Source organism: Callorhinus ursinus, unplaced genomic scaffold (genome assembly GCF_003265705.2).
Source record: "Callorhinus ursinus isolate GAN/ISIS: 27379988/994484 unplaced genomic scaffold, GSC_fseal_2.0 scaffold15, whole genome shotgun sequence".
Lineage (NCBI taxonomy): Eukaryota > Metazoa > Chordata > Mammalia > Carnivora > Otariidae > Callorhinus > Callorhinus ursinus.
Genome location: NW_027397077.1, coordinates 43,063,111 through 43,083,647, shown reverse-complemented (window position 1 = coordinate 43,083,647; position 20,537 = coordinate 43,063,111). Strand labels below are relative to the sequence as shown.

General features: G+C 48.7%; 1 protein-coding gene across 9 annotated transcripts in view; it reads left to right on the top strand.

Annotated features, from left to right (window-relative positions):
* The window catches only part of CUNH3orf20 (chromosome unknown C3orf20 homolog), a 117,329-nt gene that overhangs the window by 75,727 nt on the left and 21,065 nt on the right, over nt 1-20,537 (top strand). For 6 of the 9 annotated variants that reach the window (XM_073901700.1, XM_073901704.1, XM_073901705.1 and 3 more), the window contains 5 exons: nt 439-742; nt 2,896-3,003; nt 4,659-4,801; nt 10,817-10,951; nt 11,611-12,680. In XM_073901700.1, the coding sequence (XP_073757801.1) occupies nt 439-742; nt 2,896-3,003; nt 4,659-4,801; nt 10,817-10,951; nt 11,611-11,707 (787 nt within the window). In that variant the 3' untranslated portion in view covers nt 11,708-12,680. Of the gene's footprint in view, nt 1-438; nt 743-2,895; nt 3,004-4,658; nt 4,802-10,816; nt 10,952-11,610; nt 12,681-20,537 lie in introns of those variants that run through there. The other 3 variants (XM_073901701.1, XM_025885223.2, XM_073901703.1) reach the window with 3 other exon arrangements.

Here is a 20,537-nt window from a genome sequence, read left to right as displayed (position 1 = left end):
ACTGGAGGGTTTCAAAGAGAATAGTGACATGACGTGACTTGGGTTCTAACAGGAGCCAGAATCCCTCAGTCTGCTGTGTGCAGAATAGATTGAAGAGGGGCCAGGGAAGAAAGCAGAGTGCCATTAGGAGGCCCTTGCAGGCATCCAGCAAGAAATGATGGTGGCTTGGGCCATGTCAGTAGGAGTGGGGGAGCAGGAAAGTGGGTGGATTCTAGATCATTCTTGAATGTAGAGCAGACAGGCTTCCTGGTAACTTGGATGGGATGTGGGGTGTCAGAGAAAGAAAGGGGTTCAGGATGCTCCAAAGTTTTTGTTGGATGGATAAAGGAGTCACCAGTTTTGTACCTGAGGAAACTGAGGCACACAGAGGTGAGGGGGCCCCATCCAAGGCCTGAGCACTGGCCCACTGAGCACTGGCCCACTTGTTCCTCATTGCAGAGGAAAGTCTGGAGAGGTGCGCAGCCCTACCAGGTGGGCGGCCTCGCCCTCCGACTGCCCGCTGGTGCTGCGGAAGCTCATTCGCAAGGAAGACATCCGGGCTGGCTGCAGGTGCATGGTGAAGGCACCCTTGGTAACCGACGTGGAGCTGGAACGCTTCCTGTCCGCACCCCGAGACCCCAGCCAGGTACTGGTGTTTGGGATAGTCTCAAGCCAGAACCCCACCAGCACCGCACAGCTCCAGTGGCTGCTCGACACACTCCACAGTCACCGGCAGCAGGGCCGCGCCTCGCCCTGCATCCAGGTTGGTCCAGTGCCCAGCTTGGGAGGCCCCAAGGAAAGACCCGCCCCCCCCAGGGGCGCTAGGACTGACTGAGCATCTGGCTGAGAGGCTGCCCTTTGGCCTCAGCACATGGGCCCCCTTTCACTTCCTTTACTCCCTGGGGCCTTTGCGCACACTCTTCAAAACACCGTCTGCCATGTTTTGCCTCTCTTATCTCTCTCTGACTCATCCTCCTGTCCGGAGACGAATGTCACCACATCAAAGTGGGTGCTTTTTCTGACCCTGAGATCTTTTCTGCCATTTTCATCCAGAGCACTCCCCATAGCGTGTGGTTATGTATTGGTGTGAGTACTTGGAGCAGAGATGGACTCCCCAGTGGATACTCAGGACTCAAGAATGTTCATAGGCTGTGGCTGGGGACCTACTGTGTGCTGGCCCCATGCCAGGACCCGAGGGGCTCCCAGCATGGTGGGGCAACAGCTATAGCAATCCTGAGCAGGGCCATGAAAGGCCAGCTCCGGGGGGTTCAGGAGCTGGGAGCAGGGCCTGCCACCTCCAGAGAGTCAGAGAGAGTCTCCCAGGATGAGAGGGTTTGGGCAGGTGGGTGAGTGTTCCCGTCAGAGGCAGCAGCCTATGCAAAGGTGGTCAGGGAAAGGGGCGCTTGAGGTCCCTGTTCATTGTGGTTGAAGTCTCAAGGATCTGTCAGGGGCACACAGAACACCCCCTGGTCCTGTCCTGCCTGCAGGGTCGTTTCTGAGTCTCATCATCATCCTCCCTCAGTAACCTTCCCTGGCAGGGTTAGCACAGTTCAGGGGTGACCCCATCCCCACTCCAACTGGAGCAGAGGATGCCATATGAGCACATCAGCTTTGTGTCTACCTGGTGACTTCTTTCAAATCCTCTTGGCCCTGTGCCCTCTCTGTTCCACTATCTGCCTCTTCTCCCTTTACTGCAGTCCCAACTTCCAAGGTTTTGTATCTGCCCTGGGGGATACCCTCTCCAGCTCTCCTCCCAGGAGCGTGGCCTCCCTGACCCCATGTGCCCACCCTTGTGCCTGCACTCCAGCCAGTGCCCAGAGCTTGGCAGTGGAACCCTTCTCATCAGACACCAAAAGCCTTTTTACTAGTCTTGTACATCCAAGCTGTGTATTCTAGAGTCACCCCCAATTTACATAGACTTAGTGAACACTTATTGAGTCCTGCCCTGTGCTCATCGGTGTATAGACATAGGATCCCTGCCCACATGGGAACTTAGAGGTGACTTTAGTTTACCTCAAGGCTATTAATTGTTCATTAATAGTTATCTGTAAGCATAAGATGCATGGCAGTCCAGCCCAGCTGTGAGTAGCATGAATGGGGACAGGACCTGACCTTGAATCTGAGGTAGGAGTGGGCAGTGGGATTTGAGGAGTGTGGAGGACAGATCTGGAGGGAGGTGTCAGGTTTCACAGTAACTCTGGTTTCACCATCCCAGTGGGTGTGATTAAGGCAGAAATGTTCCTTAACATTGTCTTGCTCCAAAAGCTAGAACTCCAGATACAGTTCTGGATTTCACATTTTAAATAGAAACATCAGGCAGGACAGCTGGAGGCACCTGGAATAAAAGGCAGATAAAACCAGAAAACATTATACATTTGCTATTTTAATGGATTTGTAGCATCCAGAAAGAAGGAAGGGAAAGAGACCACCTTTACTCTGGATTGACCAGGCCCCACCTTGAGATGTAGGTTTGATTCAGGTCCCAGCACTGGGTCTAATGACAGGGAGGTATCCAGAGGACAGCCAGCAGTGGTAGAGGGTGGAGGAATCCTGAAAATGGGTACACTCATGAATATGGTATACCTTCACATCTCCAACGTGGCTTCTTCCAGGCAGAGGGAACAGTCAAGTCCTGCAGACCCTAGAGGGTGGAGCTGGTGGCTGTCACGTGGTGGGGGGGGCAGTCACCTCCATGACAACCTGCACCAGCAGAAGGCCCTAGATGGACCTAGATGATCATGGCAATGGTCATGGGAGGTGTGCATGCGGGGGCTGAACAGCCTGTTGAGCAGGAGTTGGGAGGCCGTGTTGAATGGGGCTCTAGGACTCCACAGAACCTGGTCAGCCTGAGAATGCAGGAATCTGAGTGCATCCTCTTGGCATAGGACTGATGGGCACTTACTTCTGTCTTGGTAGTGCCGGCATGACCCATACCGCCTGCTGCGGTATGACCTGGACAGCTCTCTGCAGAAGGACCCACCCCTGCTGGTGAAGAAGTATGCTGTGGTGCCAGGGATGGTTCTGGTGAGCTGGGGCCAAGGGGGGGACTCACCACCAATTGCCTGCCAACAACCCCTATCTCCCACAGCTCCTACCTTTGTGGAATCACAGATATGGAAGGGAGAAAGAGAGAGGGTCTGTGAGATCTGAGGCCCAGAGAGCAGAAGGCCTGACTGAGAGTCACCCAGCTTATAGAGTCATGGCTGGAGTCTAGTCTCCTGTTCCCAGCCTGACCCCATCCAACCCTCATCCTGGAAGACTCAAGGGAGCAGGGCACACCTAACCTAGAGAACAAAATTCTCTTCATCTGGTTGTTTTGCTTTGTTTTGTTTTAGAGATTGATTGATTGATTGATTGATTATAGAGAGAGAAAGAGTGTGAGTGGGAGAGGGGCAGGGGGATAGGGAGAGAGAGAATCCTCAAGCAGACTCCCCACTGAGTGTGGAGCCCCATGCAGGGCTCGATCCCAGGACCCTGAGATCATGACCTGAGCCAAAATTAAGAGTTGGACATTTAACTTACTGAGCCACCCAGGCACCCCCCTCTTCATCTGTTTCTAAGTAACTTTTTACTAAAAACAGGGCATTGTAAAAAAATATATATTCATTGTAGAAAGTTTAGAATATACAATTTAGAGGGGTGCCTGGGTGGCTCAGTTCGTTAAGCATCTGCCTTCGGCTCAGGTTGTGATCTCAGGGCCCTGGGATCAAGCCCCGCATCGGACTCCTGGCTCAGCAGGGAGCCTGCTTCTCCCTCTGCCTGCCACTTCCCCTCCTTCTCTCTCTCTCTCTCTCTCTCTCTCTCTCTCTCTGTGTGTGTGTGTGTGTGTGTCAAATAAATAAATAAATAAAATCTTTAAAAAAAAAGAATATACAATTTAGAAAATAATGACTTCCCCATATTACACAGATTGCCTCATTTGTTCATGCAGCATGTACTGGGCACCTGCTAGATTCGGCACAGTTGGAAGCTCTGGGGCACACCCCTGCTAATATTTTGGCCTCTGGCTCTTTCAGTCTTTTTTCTGACTTTGGGGGTCATGCTTTTTTAAATTGTTATTTTAACCACTGCATAAGAATCTGACATTTGATTTCTCTACCTGTGAGCCTTTTGTTGGACATTTAGGTTATTTCCATGTTGGCTGGGCGGGGTTAGAGAGGACATACCAATTAACACTCCAACGGGTATCCTTGCACAAGAATCTTTGGACCTGGGTCTACTTGCCGGGGACTGACACTAGAGGGCGGGGGTTCAGGGAGCGGTAGGACAAGATCTCTGCCCTCCCGAGGCCCCCACCCCATGGGGCCGGCTTACCAGTGCGTAGGGGTAAGTGGGCCAGTCAGCTGTAGGTGCGGGGCCTCGGAGCAGGAAGAAACCCGGCTGGCCCCAGGGCTCTGGAGCCCTTGTGTGTGAAGTGGCATCTGAGCCGGCGGGCCAGCAGGGGGCAAAGGTTGGGATGGTGGGGCTGCCATCTGACTTGGGAGGACTCAATGGGGAACAGGCTTGGCCACACTTCCCTGGGCGGCTTGGGGAGGGCAGCGTCCTTCCCCCCACTGCTGAAACCATCAGAGAAAGGCCTGGCTTCCAGCACAAGCTCTGAGAGCCCATGGCACTGGCCTGAGATTCAGTGCCAGTGTTCTGAGGGCCTCCCCCGCCATGTCCTTCCTGTGTGTCTACAGATGTTCGCAGGGGGGAAGCTCCTTTTTGGTGGCTGCATTTTGAATGGATATGGCTTTAGCAGGCAGAATCTGCTGAAACAGATCTTCCAGGCTCGACAAGACTGCAAGATGGGCTACTTCCTGCCAGACAACTACAAATTTAGGTAAAACAGGAAAAACTCGGGATGCAGGGGCAGGCATGGGGTGGAAGGAGACCTTGCTCTGGAAGGGACACTGGTGGGGAAAGAAGCTGGCAGCAAGCAGACTTCACAGGTGGCAAGGGGGAATGAGGCCATATTGTTGGTTTCTTTGGGACACAAGTTGGGGGAAAGGTCCCAGTTGGAGAAAGGGGGACATGGGATGGTTTGCACAGTGCTGGTTTCTGGGGCGGAGAGGATCATGAAGACAGGTTTGGGTAGGGGTCCTAGGGACACCTCCACCTTTCTCCCCATCATACCCCACCCCATCCTGTGTGTAATTCCAGTCCTGCTTCTCTGTTTACCAGCAGGGCCACGTAGACAAACCAAGGGTTCCTCAGGAAGTGAGCTCAGGCCTTTGTGAAGGGAAGTGGGGTGGTGCTGGCTTAAGGCTGCCTCTTGGCCACTGAGTGCAGGTTTTTCAACCAGGTGACGCCCATCCATTGAGTGCCTCCCAGGCCCAGCTTGGGTGAGATGAACAAAGGTTGGTCTCTTGGCTCAAGAAGCATGCAGCCTGGTCCAGGGAAGGAGCCCACAGTTCATTGCTGGAGGCTATGTTAGGAGTGGATTCTGGAATGCCTGGGCTGTACAGTGCAGTGTAAACCTTACTGGGTGAGGGGTCCCAAGACGAGGCTGGAGCCCCAACTCTGCTCTTTATAAGCCAGGGGATCATTTGCCTCCCTAATCCTCATTGTCTTCACCTTTAAAGTGAGGATGGTAAATCCCATCTCTTATGAAAGTGTGTTTGCCGAAGTGCCGTATAAACCACAATGAGGAGAAAACACACGTACAAAGCATTGCCTGCCTGCACACAGGGGCTCCCTCTGCCTGTACCCCCAGCACGCTGAGTCCAGACAGCAACCCCAGCCCACTCCCACCAGGCCCTCAGCTTTCTAGGAGTCCTGATGCCAATTTCTCCCCAGTGCACTGAGTTTGAGCTGTGCCAGAATGTCTGCCTGACCCTAAACAGGTTCCTCTAGAAGGAACCATAGAGGTCACACCCTGACCCCAGCATCCTGGACCGCTTAGTGGGGAAGGCAGGAGCCCCAGGAGCCCAGGGACATCAGGAAGGGCAGATGCTGCCAGGTGCAGAGAAGAAAGTCATTGAGACCCCACCGCCAGAGACTCAAGGAAGGCTTGGGGGTCCTTCAAGACCAGCTAGCTCATTGACAGTCCCAGGGAAAAAGGGAAATGGAGGCTCTGGGTCTGCTCAGGTTCAAGAAAGAACTATACCAAAAACAGAGGGGATGGGGAGGATGCCATCCAGAAGGCCCAAACTGAAGATAAGTGGAGGCCACTGGCAGATGCCAAAGACAGCAAGCAAAGGCATTTTCAGAGACATTTAATGGATGGGGTGCTTGTGGGTGTGGTAGATGGGGAGTGAGAGAGGCCAAAACTAGTTACAAGGAGATGTAGCTCTTTATTTGGCTGCCACTGTCCTTACAAGGACCGTTTACCGTCTCTGCCTCAGCTGCTTTGTCTGTAAAGCAAGAATGAGCAGAGTTTTCACTGCCCTGGGTTGTGTGGATTAGATGAGTCAGGTAGGTGAGAAATTCTAGCACGTCACTAACATTTATTGAGAGGTTATAAGTTACAGTTGTTAGTGCTGTTACTATTGCTAAAATGAATTCTAGGCTCCTAATTTGTTACATACAAGGGTTCTGAAAGGACTTCAAGCTTACAACAGGTTTCAGTAAGTTTTTGAGGAATGGTGGGGAGAGAATCAGCAAACTACCCACACACAAACACAGACACACACACAGATGCACATAGAGACACGCACACAGACACACTGAGACACACAAACACGTAGATGCACACACAGACAAAAACACACACAGACACACACATGCATGCACGGTCCAGGTTTTCGAAAGTGGAAGGGGGAGGATTCCTGAGATTATAAACCAGTAGGACTCCTCTTAATTCTAGAATGGCCTATTAGGTTGGCAGTTTGAAAGCACTTAGAGAAAAAAAGGAATGGAATTTGACAAGAAAATGTTGCCATAACAACAGCTCTTTTGTCTACATCTGTGAAAGGAACCACCTCAAGCTCAGTGATGTAAAACCACACAGCCGTTTCCTATTATTGTCTCTGAGAGTCTGGGGGCTGATGGGGCTCAGCTACGTAGTGCTTGCTTGGGGTCTCATGTGGTCATGTCAGAAGATGACAGTGGCCAGAGTCATCTCAAAGACTTGCTCATTTCCATGCCTGGCCGTCCATGCAGACTTTCAGCCAGAACACTTACCACCTGGCTTTTCCGTGTGGCCTGGGCTTCCTCAGACATGGTGGGTGGCTCAGTTCCAAAGCGAGTGTCCTGAGATGCAGCCAGGTGGGACCTGTTTTGCCTCCTGTCAGGTAACGTCACTTTGCACTGCACATGAGTCCCTAGGGCCAGCCCATACTCAAAGGAGGGGAATGAGACCACACCTCTCGATGGGAGGAGTGCCAAAGATTTTTTGGACATGTTCTACAGCCAGCCACTGGTCCGATTCCTCTTCCAGCAGGGTAACTAGAATAGGAGTGAGACATGCTGTCGGCCTAGAATAACTTCAAGGAAGACACTGGGTGAGATCTCTTGATGTCCTTACGAGCAAGATGGATCGATGTGGCTCAGGCAGATGCTTGTTGGGCCAAGTGATCACCAGCAAGTGGTGATCAGCCTGAAGGGCAGACCTCTGTGTTTGGCCTGTCCACTTTTCCTCTAAATATGTAACTTGGATGTGTTCGTGGAAGGCTGACCGATCAGTTATGCCCTAGATGGGGAAGGGTGACAGAATGGAGGTTCGCAGGAGGCTCAGCTGCCAAGCAGTGGTTTGGAAGGTCTATGGTCAGTGGATATGGAACATGCCAGCATGACAGAGTGCCATGCTGAGAAACGTCCCAGAAGTCAGCGCTATCGGTGTAGCCCAAGGGAGATGCTCTTCCTGGAGTTCTAGTGTTTTCATTTCTGGGTCCTCTGTTACAAGAGGGGGCTGGCAGACAGCCTCACATTCAGAGCTAGTGGTGGGGGGGGGGGCCCTCACTGTCCCTGGGCTGGAATCATTTCTTCCTTGCCAGAGTAGACTTCCGATCTGCTTGGTTTTGTACAGCTCTACTGGGAGGATTCGAGGCAGGGAGGTGAGAGGGAGAGGAGGAGACAGGTCTGCAGAGTAAATGCAGGGAGGTGGGCAGAGCTGGAGGACAGCTCCAGAAGGCCTGTGCTGCTCACGGGGCGCTCAGAGGAGCCAGCCACAGAGACAGCTGTGGGTTGGGAGGGGCTGCAGTTCTCTCTGTACCTGTTAAGGCGGGTGTCCTGCATCACACGGCCCACCTCCCTTCTCTTTGTGTCCTTTGCTAAGCCCCAGGGCCCGGCACATAGAACCCCCTGGGGACATGTTCACTGAATGATGACCTAGAGCTGATTTTATCCCCGGGAGGCAGAGGCCAGGTCAGACTGAGGAAGGGCTGGTTGACAGAGGGTCTACTGATAACCAGCTGCCATGGTTCTCTGGCCACCCCTCATATACCTTCTGTGAGGGAGGCTCCTCTCCCCAGAAGCAGCCCCCCCTTTTAACCCAAAAGTCACGCCCCTCCTACTGCCTGCTCGTGGCTCGTGCTCAACACTGGGGATTTGGAAGTGAACATGATCTCTACCTGCTTTACCTTGGCCAATCCAAAGGCGCAGAAATCGATAAGAAAACGAGTAAAGGGCACTAATCATTAGAGGAATGCAAGTCAAAACCACCGTGTAATACCACCTCATACCCATTAGGATGGCTACTATCAAAAAAACAAAAACAGCACGTTTTGACGAGGGTGTGGAGACACTGGAACGCGCGTGCACTGTGGGTGGGGATGTGACACAGCGCGGCCGCTGTGGAAAACAGTTACAGAGTTATGATTCAACAATTTCACTTGTGAGTAGCTACCTAAAAGAGTTGAAAGTGGGGTTTCGAAGAGATATTTGCACACCTGTGTTCATAGCAGCATTATTCATGATATCCAAGAAGAGGACGCAACCCAAGTGTCCATCAGTGGATAAACGGATAAAAAAAAAAAATGTGTTCTGTGCCTACAGTGGAATATTGCTCAGCCTTAAAAAGGAAGGAAATCCTATCACAAGCTACAACATGGACACACCTCAAGGACATTAAGCTCAGTGAAATGAGCCAGTCACAAGAGGACAAACACCGCATGATTGCACTTACATGAGGACCATAGAGGAGTCAAATGCACAGAGACAGATAGGGTGGTGGCTGTCAAGGGCTGGGGAAGGAACAATGGGGAGTTGGTGTTTAATATATATATTTAATATATATGTTATTTATATATGTATAATAATATACAGAGTTTCAGTTTGGGAAGATGAAAAAGTCTGGAGGTAGATAGTGGTGATGGTTCTACAACCATATGAATGTACTTCATGCCACTAAAGTATGCATTGGAAAATGGATAAATGTTATGTTATGTACTTTTAACCACAACTTAAAAGTGGGGGGTTAGGGAAGATGCTCTGTGGGTGCTTGCAGCTGAGGGAGGGGGAAGGAAAGGGGCTGTTTTCCCCTGTTAGCGAGCTCCCAGGGCGAGGGCTGATTTGGTCTCCAAAGCCCACCCTCCCCGCTCTGGTAACACCGGTCCCACTCTCCATCCACCCAGGGCCAGGCAGAGGAGACGGTCTCCCCAGTGGCCAGTACGTTTCATTTGTCAACACAGCCCCAGGCCTGGTGGAAGGCCTCACCTGGGGACACTGCTGATGCTCCCCACACCCTGGTCACCCTGACTCTCTCGTCTTGTAACCTGCTATTGGCAGCTCTCACCTAGGGGTCCTTTTCCAGTGCCGCTGGACTCCCATTTCTCCATTTACCTGTGCTTTGAGTCCCTAGGAAGTGCTGAGCTGTGACCCATCCGGGGCTGGGGACAGGCGTAGGAGTCCTTCGCACCACCATGGTGCTCAGGAAGTCTCAAGAGACCCACTCCCAGAATCTGCTTTCCTACCACCTTTGTCCAAACGGGACCAAAGGGGACAGGGGAGACAGCTCAGTCCATACCTCCATTTTTAATTTTTCTAGAGTTTTCAAAATGATGGAAGATGCCCTCCTCTCCCCTCCCCCCTGCTTGTCTCTTGTCCCTAAAGTGCCTTGCCCTCAAGCAAGTGGCATAGCAGGGGCTCAGTAAATACGAAGAAACGATGAAACAACAGGGCCTGTCCTGTCTCTGTATCCGTTAGTTTCTTGAGACTCCTGTAACAGTGGTCTACAAACAGAGTGGCTTAAACTGAAATGTATTATGTCATGGTTCTGGAGGCCAGAGACAGAGGCGTAGGCAGGGAAGTGCTAGGGTGCTAGGGAAGGCCTTGCTCCAGGCCAGTCTCCTGGCTTCTGGTAGTTCCTTGGCTTGTGGCAGCGTTATTACTCCAGGCTTCACGTGGTGTTCTCCCATCTGTTTATCTGTGTCCACATTACCTGCTTTTTTGAATAAGGACACCAGGTATGTTGAATTAGAGGTCCACCCTACTCTGGTATGACTTCCTCTTGACTCATTACATCTGCAATAACCCTATTTCCAAATAAGGTCACATTCTAGGGTACTGGGGGTTAGGACTCCACCAACCTTTGAGTTTGGGGAGGGGGACACAAGCAGCCCATAAGATTCTACATAATGGCTTGTTTCCTTGGCCTCCTGTGCTCTCTCCTTTGCTCACTTTACGGAGCCCTCCTGCCCCACCAGTGGTCAGTGCTGGGTGCCCAGGTGTCATTGACATAGAGTCAGGGTGATTCCAACCTTAAGTAGAGGCCAGAAAAAACAAGCTCCAGGAAGTCTCTGGGTCCCCAGGGGTCAGGCCCTCCCTTTACCCACCCTAGGGAGGAGAAACCCTGCACTCTTTCCTCTGTTGGGGCTGGAATGCTAAACAGCAGCACCAAGCAGGGGCTGCTTACTTGGGGCCCACTCTGGCTGTGCCTCTGCTGAGCCTTGCCCTCCCTTCCCTGCCTCCCCTGCAGCATTCCAACCTATGTCCCAGTCCTGGAAGACCCCACCTCAGCCAAGAAAGCAATATCGGCAGACATCCAAGAAAGCTTCTCCTCGTTGGCCATGGGGGACAAGATGGAGGAGTCCCCTCCTGAAACTGAGAAGAAGTAGGCGGCCACCCCATCCCCAGGGCTGAGGGGCCTTCCCGTGGCCAACAGAATGGGCATGGCTCACAGCAGGGCCCCTGGCTTTGCCGCAGGCCACAGAGCTCACGTGGGGCTAAGTGGCTTTGGGCAAGTCACTCCCCCCTACCCTGGGCATGGGTCATCTCCAGCCATCCTGGATATCTGGCCCATTTACTCGACACCATGTCCAGCTGGGCAGCAAGCCTGCTCCCCGGAGCTGCAGGCAGTGGTCTGGGTGGTGGAGATTGAGACCTGCTGTAGACTTTGCAGTGAAACCCTACCGCCCAGACCCTCAGTCTGAGAAGGGTGGAGACTGCCTGCTGTCTCCCTGCAAGAAACCTTCGAGACCTGCCAAAAGTCCACTAACTTGGCCATGTTAGCTGAAGCGAATTACGTATTCTGCAAGAGCGTAAAAATCACACAATTCTTCTGAAGATAGAAAAGCAAAATTGTGAGCACCTAGAAAGGTCACAGGTGCCTCTGGGTCCCCCAGGTTGGAGCAACACCAAGAGGGCTTCAGCTGTGCATGGCGGAGGGCCAGGCGCACTTCTGCTCAGGCCAGGGCAGGGCTCTGAGTGTTGTCCACACCAGTTCTCTCCACCCATTTCCCAGCATTTGCTTCTCTCTATTTTGATTTTTAGAGTGAAACCACCTGAAGTGGATCTGCCTGTTCTCAGCAAAGCCAGGAGCGTCAGTAAGAAGGCGGTCCCCTGGAAAAAACAGGCCTTCAAGAGATGATGCTGCCCCTACGGCTACCCAGAGCTCCAAGCCTGGACACAGCTCCTCTCACATCCACCCCAGCCCTGCCTCCCAAGCCTCCCACCCCCTTTCTCTGAGCCTCTGCATAATAAATAAGCATGCCTCCAGCATCTGGGTGAGGCCATGGGATAGGCTGGCTCCTACAAGGCTGCCCACAGCCCTGCTCTAGGCTGAGTCTGTGGAAACTTGGTTCCTCTGACCCAGAGCTTCCTCTGTGACCAGTTAAATCAGCCAGAAAATCCCACATTCCCAAGGAAACAGATGTCCCACTCCAAGGGGGCCAAGCCAAAGGGTCTATTAACCCTGGGGAGGTCGTGGATGAGACTAAATTGTGCCCTCCTACCCTTAACAGGGTGGAAAAGGGCTCTGCTTCTGGTCCAGATGGGTAAGAGGGGATGAGAGCAAAGAGGGAGGAGACAGAAGGAGAGGAGGAAGAGATGGAAGACAAGATGGAGGGAGAGCTGCAGAGCCACTGAGAAGTGGGCAAGGGGAGGACTGAGGGAGGAGGAAAGTAGGGAAGAGGGAGAACAAGGGAAAGGGGCACAGAATGGGATGGAAAAGATGGTTGACAGGCCACGCCCAGGGGCCCTTTGGTGGCACCCTGAACACCAGAGCTCCTGTGGCCCCCAGTGTGTTAATGTCCCCATGTGGCCCAGCCTCAGTACTCTTTGGTGGATTAGACACCCCTTCCTGAGCTGACAGGCCTGAAGAGTCCTTCCCAGCATCAGCGACCCAGAGATGGCAGCCCCCTCTCCACCTCTCATGTGCTGACTACCCCCCTGGTGGTAGTCACCAGCTCTGGGTCTGTTTGTATGAGGCTCCTGAGAGCCACTTCCCAGAGCAGGGCCTGGACCCCAGAGGGTCTGCCTGGTTCTCCAAACTTGGAAAAGACTTCAGGCCCTGATCTGTGGGCAGTGTTTGGTGATGTGCTCTACACTTAACTACTTCTGCCCCTTTGGAATAGATGCTTTTTCAATTTGAGTTTTTTGAGGTTGAATTTTTATCCTTTGTATCATTCAAAGGCTTGTTTTGAATTATACATTTATTCCCCTGGAAATGGATTTGAAATGGCATGCTATGCTCTTAAGCCTGCATCTCTTGATACGTAAGGGCTTGATATTTCCTAGGGGTCCTGGGCATCTAAATACTTTTCCACCCACACTGCCCCTCTGAGCACAAGGGCATACAAGGATTAGAAGGCAAGGGGAAGCAAGTTCCACCTTTGTCCTGGCACACAGGCACCCTCCAGCCCCTCAGGCAAGACTCTGGTAAAGACTGGAATGGAGACACTGGCTCTCCTACCTTCTTCCCTGAATCGAACCCTTGGGCCTGCATGTTAAGTCGTGTACTTCAGAAGCTGCATGCACAGGGACCACAGAACTGTCTCTAAAGGGCAGGCACCAGCCCAATTCAGGGTGCTTGCCACACTGAAAATGGGCCAAAAATGAGCAGACTTGAGCAGGGACGTCTCTCACTGGTGAAATGGGGCCCAGTGAATGTCCAGTGCTACATAATCAGATTGTCCCTTGAGGAGGAGGGAGAAAAGAAGGAGCCTCTTTGTCCACAGAAACATCAGGAGAGGGGGATAAGGCTTCAACCCCCGACAATGCCCCCAACAAACCAGGTATTATGGGAAGATGTGAAATTATCTGAAAGAGTCTTAAACTCTTGTCCGACTACAGCAGCTAGACTTTTCTTTCAAGCTCCTTCCTGTCATCTTCCTTGGATTAGGGAGGTCCAAGTCTTTCTAAAGCAAAAAGGTGTAGCATGACTCAAGGGGACACTCCAGAGTTGGCAAACACGTGGCATACATGCTATTGCTTCTCCCCCCAGGTCCTTGCAGACATCATTAATCAATCACAACACTCGGAACTCAAGTGATGCTTCAGAAAACATCTTTAGCACAAAGGTCCAAACTGCCGATTAACTACCAATCTTTGCCATCCATGGAGTAGTCCTCTCCTCTACCTGGGCCTGTTTTTAGAAAGACTTCTTGGGGGAAGTGAGGGTAGAATTAGATCCAGAGCCTAGAGGATAGGTTTTGTTAGGAGGCATTGCTGTGTGCTATCTGTGTGCCAGCAGGAAAGTAAGGAGTGACCCAATTACTCACCTCCTAGATACTCAATCAGGGGGACATTTAATGGTCAGTAGCCCCAGGGTCTATAAGAAATGGGAACAGGATGCTCTTATCACTGAGCACTCTTTCCCCAATTCTTGTTCAAGTTGACCCAGTAGAGGGCCCAGGAAAGGGGAAGACTATCATGAATAGACTCAAAGAAAATTAAAACTGGAAGGAAAACCAGGGATTAGGGCATCTAATCTCTCACTTTATAAAGAGGGAGACTGAGGCCCTGAGAAAGGAAGGGACTGCAGGAGGCCATACAATCTGCATATGGTTGCATTAGGCAAAGTCCCTGGTGCTGAATCCTTTCTTTCTCCTCCACCCAGGGCCAGAGGAAGAGGGAACCAGGCAAGACAAAGATCAGACTTCCATTTGCAACAATAGTATGGATTAAATGGCCTGAAAAAAAAAATCACATTGCAAAACACATAGAAATGTTGAATAACCTAAATCAAATATCCTTTTAATGCGTACTGGAACTCACTAGTAAGGAAAATCTATAGGTGCTGAAAAGAGGACTCAGGAAACCAAGTATTAAGCAAGCACTAAAACCACAGCTGTCCTGAGGCTGTTTTGTTAATCTCAATGACCCAGAACCTGGGCTTTAATGGTTGTAGAGAGACATGAGAAAAAACCTTGGGCCTGAACACAGACACCAGACTTTAAATAAGACTCCTAAATATAAATCTGGGACCCCTGATACACACAAAATGACAAGGGAATTTGAATGTCTTAGCCTTAGAGAGAAAGTGTTTTGGACCTAAATGTGAATGTATAACCCAGGTCTGCCTTCAGAGAGATTTTGGGTTTAAATGTATATACATGCTGTCTGTGAGGTCTGGGAACCCCTCAGAATGCTTGGTGGAAGCAAACAAATCCTCTCTGATGATGATCACTCTCAACCTCAACTTCACAGGATTCCCACAGAGATAATCCAATTGAGCCTGAGCTCACAATCCAAAATTTAAAAGTGTAGGCCAAAGCAAATGAAAATATCAAACATTAGATTAGACATCCAAGATTTTGGATATTGGACTTCCTAGACAATATAAAATGAATATTTTCTTAATGTTTAAATATGCAAAAGAAGGAACTGAAAACATAAGCAAAGAACAAAATATAACTAAACAAAAAAGAGATGGCCTGAATTTTGCTTCCAGACATGTTGGAGTAACTGGTACTGGAGTGGGTCTCTTGAAAAATAATAAGGCAGGAGAAACAAAGTTCTACAAATCCCCAGGTTTCTCTCAGAGATACTTTCTGGATCATGGTGCAGGGAAGGAGAATTCAAGCAGAATGTGACAGTATTGCTGAACTGAGGAGAGAGATCAGAATTTGGGGAGACAGTGGTGATTGGAATTTGTGGAGCAGGGTATCAGAGAAGAGGGAGTTATGCAGAGAGAACCCTCGAAATCTGCCTAGGGGTCTCCTTGAGTCTTCAGCTGAATGCTAAACTGCACATGTTTAGGGCATGGCTTCATGAGACCAGGTAAAGAAATACAGGGGAGCTGTGAACTGACAGTTCACAGATGGTTGAGAGACGTTCAAGTTCCAACCAGTCAGAAGTAGACACATGGGCCAGTAACTTCTGTGACATCAGCCATAGCAACTTCTTTCTAGATATGTCTCTTGAGGCAAGGGAATCAAAAGCAAAAACAAACTATTAGGACTACATCAAAATAAAAAGCTTCTGCACAGCAAAGGAAACAATCAACAAAATTAAAAGGCAACCTACAGAATGGGAGAAAATATTTGCAAAGGACATATCGGATAAAAGGTCAGTATCCAAAATATATAAAGAACTTATAAAACTCTTAAAGGGTCTATCCAACAAGAAGATCTAACAATTGTAAATATCTATGCCCCGAACATGGGAGCAGCCAATTATATAAGGCAATTAATAACAAAAGCAAAGAAACACATTGACAACAATACAATAATAGTGGGGGACTTTAACACCCCCCTGACTGAAATGGACAGATCATCTAAGCAAAAGATCAACAAGGAAATAAAGACTTTCAATGACACACTGGACCAAATGGACTTCACAGACATATTCAGAACATTCCATCCCAAAGCAACGGAATACACATTCTTCTCTAGTGCCCATGGAACATTCTCCAGAATTGATCACATCCTAGGTCACAAATCAGGTCTCAATCGGTACCAAAAGATTGGGATCATTCCCTGCATATTTTCAGACCACAATGCTTTGAAAGTAGAACTCAACCACAAGAGGAAAGTCGGAAAGAACTCAAATACATGGAGGCTAAAGAGCATCCTACTAAAGAATGAATGGGTCAACCAAGAAATTAAAGAAGAATTAAAAAAATTCATGGAAACCAATGAAAATGAAAACACAACTGTTCAAAATCTTTGGGATACAGCAAAGGCAGTCCTGAGAGGAAAGTATATAGCAATACAAGCCTTTCTCAAGAAACAAGAAAGGTCTCAAATACACAACCTAACCCTACACCTAAAGGAGCTGGAGAAAGAACAGCAAATAAAGCCTAAACCCAGCAGGAGAAGAGAAATCATAAAGATCAGAGCAGAAATCAATGAACTAGAAACCAAAAGAACAGTAGAACAGATCAACGAAACTAGGAGCTGGTTCTTTGAAAGAATTAACAAGATTGATAAACCCCTGGCCAGACTGATCAAAAAGAAAAGAGAAATGACCCAAATCAACAAAATCATGAATGAAAGAGGAGAGATCACAACCAACACCAAAGAAATACAAACAATTATAAGAACATATTATGAGCAACTCTATGCCAGCAAATTAGAGAACCTGGAAGAAATGGGTGCATTCCTAGAGATGTATCAACTACCAAAATTGAACCAGGAAGAAATAGAAAACCTGAACAGACCTATAACCACTAAGGAAATTGAAACAGTCATCAAAAATCTCCCAAGAAACAAAAGCCCAGGGCCAGACGGCTTCCCGGGGGAATTCTATCAGACATTTCAAGAAGAATTAATACCTATTCTCCTGAAACTGTTCCAAAAAATAGAAATGGAAGGGAAATTTCCAAACTCATTTTATGAGGCCAGCATTACCTTGATCCCAAAACCAGACAAAGACCCCATCAAAAAAGAGAATTACAGACCAATATCCTTGATGAACATGGATGCAAAAATTCTCACCAAAATACTAGCCAATAGGATCCAACAGTACATTAAAAGGATTATTCACCATGACCAAGTGGGATTTATTCCTGGGCTGCAAGGCTGGTTCAACATCCGCAAATCAATCAACGTGATACAATACATTAACAAAAGAAAGAACAAGAATCATATGATCCTCTCAATAGATGCAGAAAAAGCATTTGACAAAGTACAACATCCTTTCTTGATCAAAACTCTTCAGAGTATAGGGATAGAGGGTACATACCTCAATATCATAAAAGCCATCTATGAAAAACCTACAGCGAGTATCATTCTCAATGGGGAAAGGCTGAGAGCCTTTCCCCTAAGGTCAGGAACGCGGCAGGGATGTCCACTCTCACCACTGCTATTCAACATAGTATTAGAAGTCCTAGCCACAGCAATCAGACAACAAAAAGAAATCAAAGGCATCCAAATCGGCAAAGAGGAAGTCAAACTCTCACTCTTTGCAGATGATATGATACTGTACGTGGAAAACCCAAAAGACTCCACCCCAAAACTGCTAGAACTCATACAGGAATTCAGTCAAGTAGCAGGATATAAAATCAATGCACAGAAATCAGTGGCATTCCTATACACCAACAACAAGACAGAAGAGAGACAAATCAAGGAGTCTATCCCATTTACAATTGCACCCAAAACCATTAGATACCTAGGAATAAATCTAACCAAAGAGGCAAAGGATCTGTACTCAGAAAACTATAAAATACTCATGAAAGAAATTGAAGAAGACACAAAGAAATGGAAAAACGTTCCATGCTCATGGATTGGGAGAATCAACATTGTGAAGATGTCAATGCTACCTAGAGCAATCTACACATTCAATGCAATCCCCATCAAAATACCATCCACTTTTTTCAAAGAAATGGAACAAATAATCCTAAAATTTGTATGGAACCAGAAGAGACCCCGAATAGCCAGAGGAATACTGAAAAAGAAAAGCAAAGCTGGCGGCATCACAATTCCGGACTTCCAGCTCTATTACAAAGCTGTCATCATCAAGACAGTATGGTACTGGCACAAAAACAGACACATAGATCAATGGAACAGAATAGAGAGCCCAGAAATGGACCCTCAACTCTATGGTCAACTTATTTTTGACAAAGCAGGAAAGAATGTCCAATGGCAAAAAGACAGTCTCTTCAACAAATGGTGTTGGGAAAATTGGACAGCCACATGCAGAAGAATGAAACTGGACCATTTCCTTACACCACACACAAGAATAGACTCCAAATGGTTGAAAGACCTAAACGTGAGACAGGAGTCCATCCAAATCCTAAAGGAGAACACAGGTAGCAACCTTTTCGACCTTAGCCGCAGCAACTTCTTCCTAGAAACATCGCCAAAGGCACGGGAAGCCAGGGCAAAAATGAACTATTGGGATTTCATCAAGATAAAAAGCTTTTGCACAGCAAAAGAAACAGTCCACAAAACCAAAAGACAACCGACAGAATGGGAGAAAATATTTGCAAACGACATATCAGATAAAGGGCTAGTATCCAAAATCTATAAAGAACTTATCAAACTCAACACCCAAAGAACAAATAATCCAATCAAGAAATGGGCAGAAGACATGAACAGACATTTCTCCAAAGAAGACATCCAAATGGCCAACAGGCACATGAAAAAGTGCTCAACATCACTCGGCATCAGGGAAATCCAAATCAAAACCTCAATGAGATACCACCTCACACCCGTCAGAATGGCTAAAATTAACAAGTCAGGGAACGACAGATGTTGGCGGGGATGTGGAGAAAGGGGAACCCTCCTACACTGTTGGTGGGAATGCAAGCTGGTGCAACCCCTCTGGAAAACAGTATGGAGGTTCCTCAAACAGTTGAAATTAGAGCTACCGTTCGATCCAGCAATTGCACTACTGGGTATTTACCACAAAGATACAAATGTAGGGACCCGAAGGGGTACGTGTACCCCAATGTTTATAGCAGCAATGTCCACAATAGCCAAACTGTGGAAAGAGCCAAGATGCCCATCGACAGATGAATGGATAAAGAAGATGTGGTATATATACACAATGGAATATTATGCAGCCATCAAAAGGAATGAGATCTTGCCATTTGCAACGACGTGGATGGAACTGGAGGGTGTTATGCTGAGTGAAATAAGTCAATCAGAGAAAGACATGTATCACATGACCTCACTGATATGAGGAATTCTTAATCTCAGGAAACAAACTGAGTGTTACTGGAGTGGTTGGGGGTGGGAGGGATGGGATGGCTGGGTGATAGACATTGGGGAGGGTATGTGCTACGGTGAGCGCTGTGAATTGTGCAAGACTGTTGAATCACAGATCTGTACTTCTGAAACAAATAACGCAACATATTTTAAGAAAAAAGGAAAAGAAGAAGATAACAGGAGAGGAAGAAAAGGGGAGTATGTCAGAGGGGGAGACGAACCATGAGAGATGATGGACTCTGAAAAACTGAGGGTTCTAGAGGGTAGGGGGGTGGGGGGATGTGTTAACCTGGTGATGGGTATTGAGGAGGGCACGTTTTGCATGGTGCACTGGGTGTTATGAACAAACAAGGAATCATGGAACACTGCATCAAAAACTAATGATGTAATATATGGTGATTAACATAACAATAAAAAAATTAAAAAAAAAAAAAAAGAACTTATAAAACTCAACACCCAAAAAACAAACTAGTCCAAAATGGGCAGAAGACATGAACAGACATCTCTCCAAAGAAGACATACAGTCGGCCAACAGACACATGAAAAGATGTTCATTGTCCCTTACCATCAGGGAAATGCAAATCAAAACCACAGGGAGGTATCTCCTCACACCTGTCAGAATGGCTAAAATCAACAACACAAGCAACAACAGGTGTTGTCAAGGATGTGGAGAAAAAGGAACCCTCTTGCAATGCTGGTAGGAATGCAAACTTGTGCAGTCACTGTGGAAAACAGTATGGAGGTTCCTCAAAAAGTTAAAAATAGAACTACCTTATGATCCAGCAATTCCACTACTGAGTATTTACCCAAAGAATACAAAAACACTAGGAGGCGGAGCAAGATGGCGGAGGAGTAGGAGACCTGCATTTCGTCTGGTCTCAGGAAATCAGCTGAATGGGGATCAAACCATTCTGAACACCTACGAACTCAACAGGAGACCGAAGAAGAGAGTAGCAACAACTCTCTGAACAGAGAAGCGACCACTTACTGGAAGGTAGGATGTCGGAGAAGTGAATCCCAGGCGATATTCGGGAGGATAGACGGCGGGGGAGGGGCCTCCACCGGCCGCTTCTGGCAAGTGCTAGAGCCGCGGAGCACAAAATCGGAACTTTGAGAAGTCGGCTCCGCTGAGGGACGTCGCTCCAGTGGCTAAGCGGGGGGTGGAACCCTCGCGGGACAGTGTGGTCTCAGGACCCTTGGGGTCACAGAAAGACCGGGGGTGCCTGAGTGCAGCAGAGCTGCTAGGTATCAGAGCAGGGAAGCCTGCTGCAGAGACGGAGCCGAGGCGCGGGCTCTCAGCTCGGGGTTGCCATAAACTGTGATCCG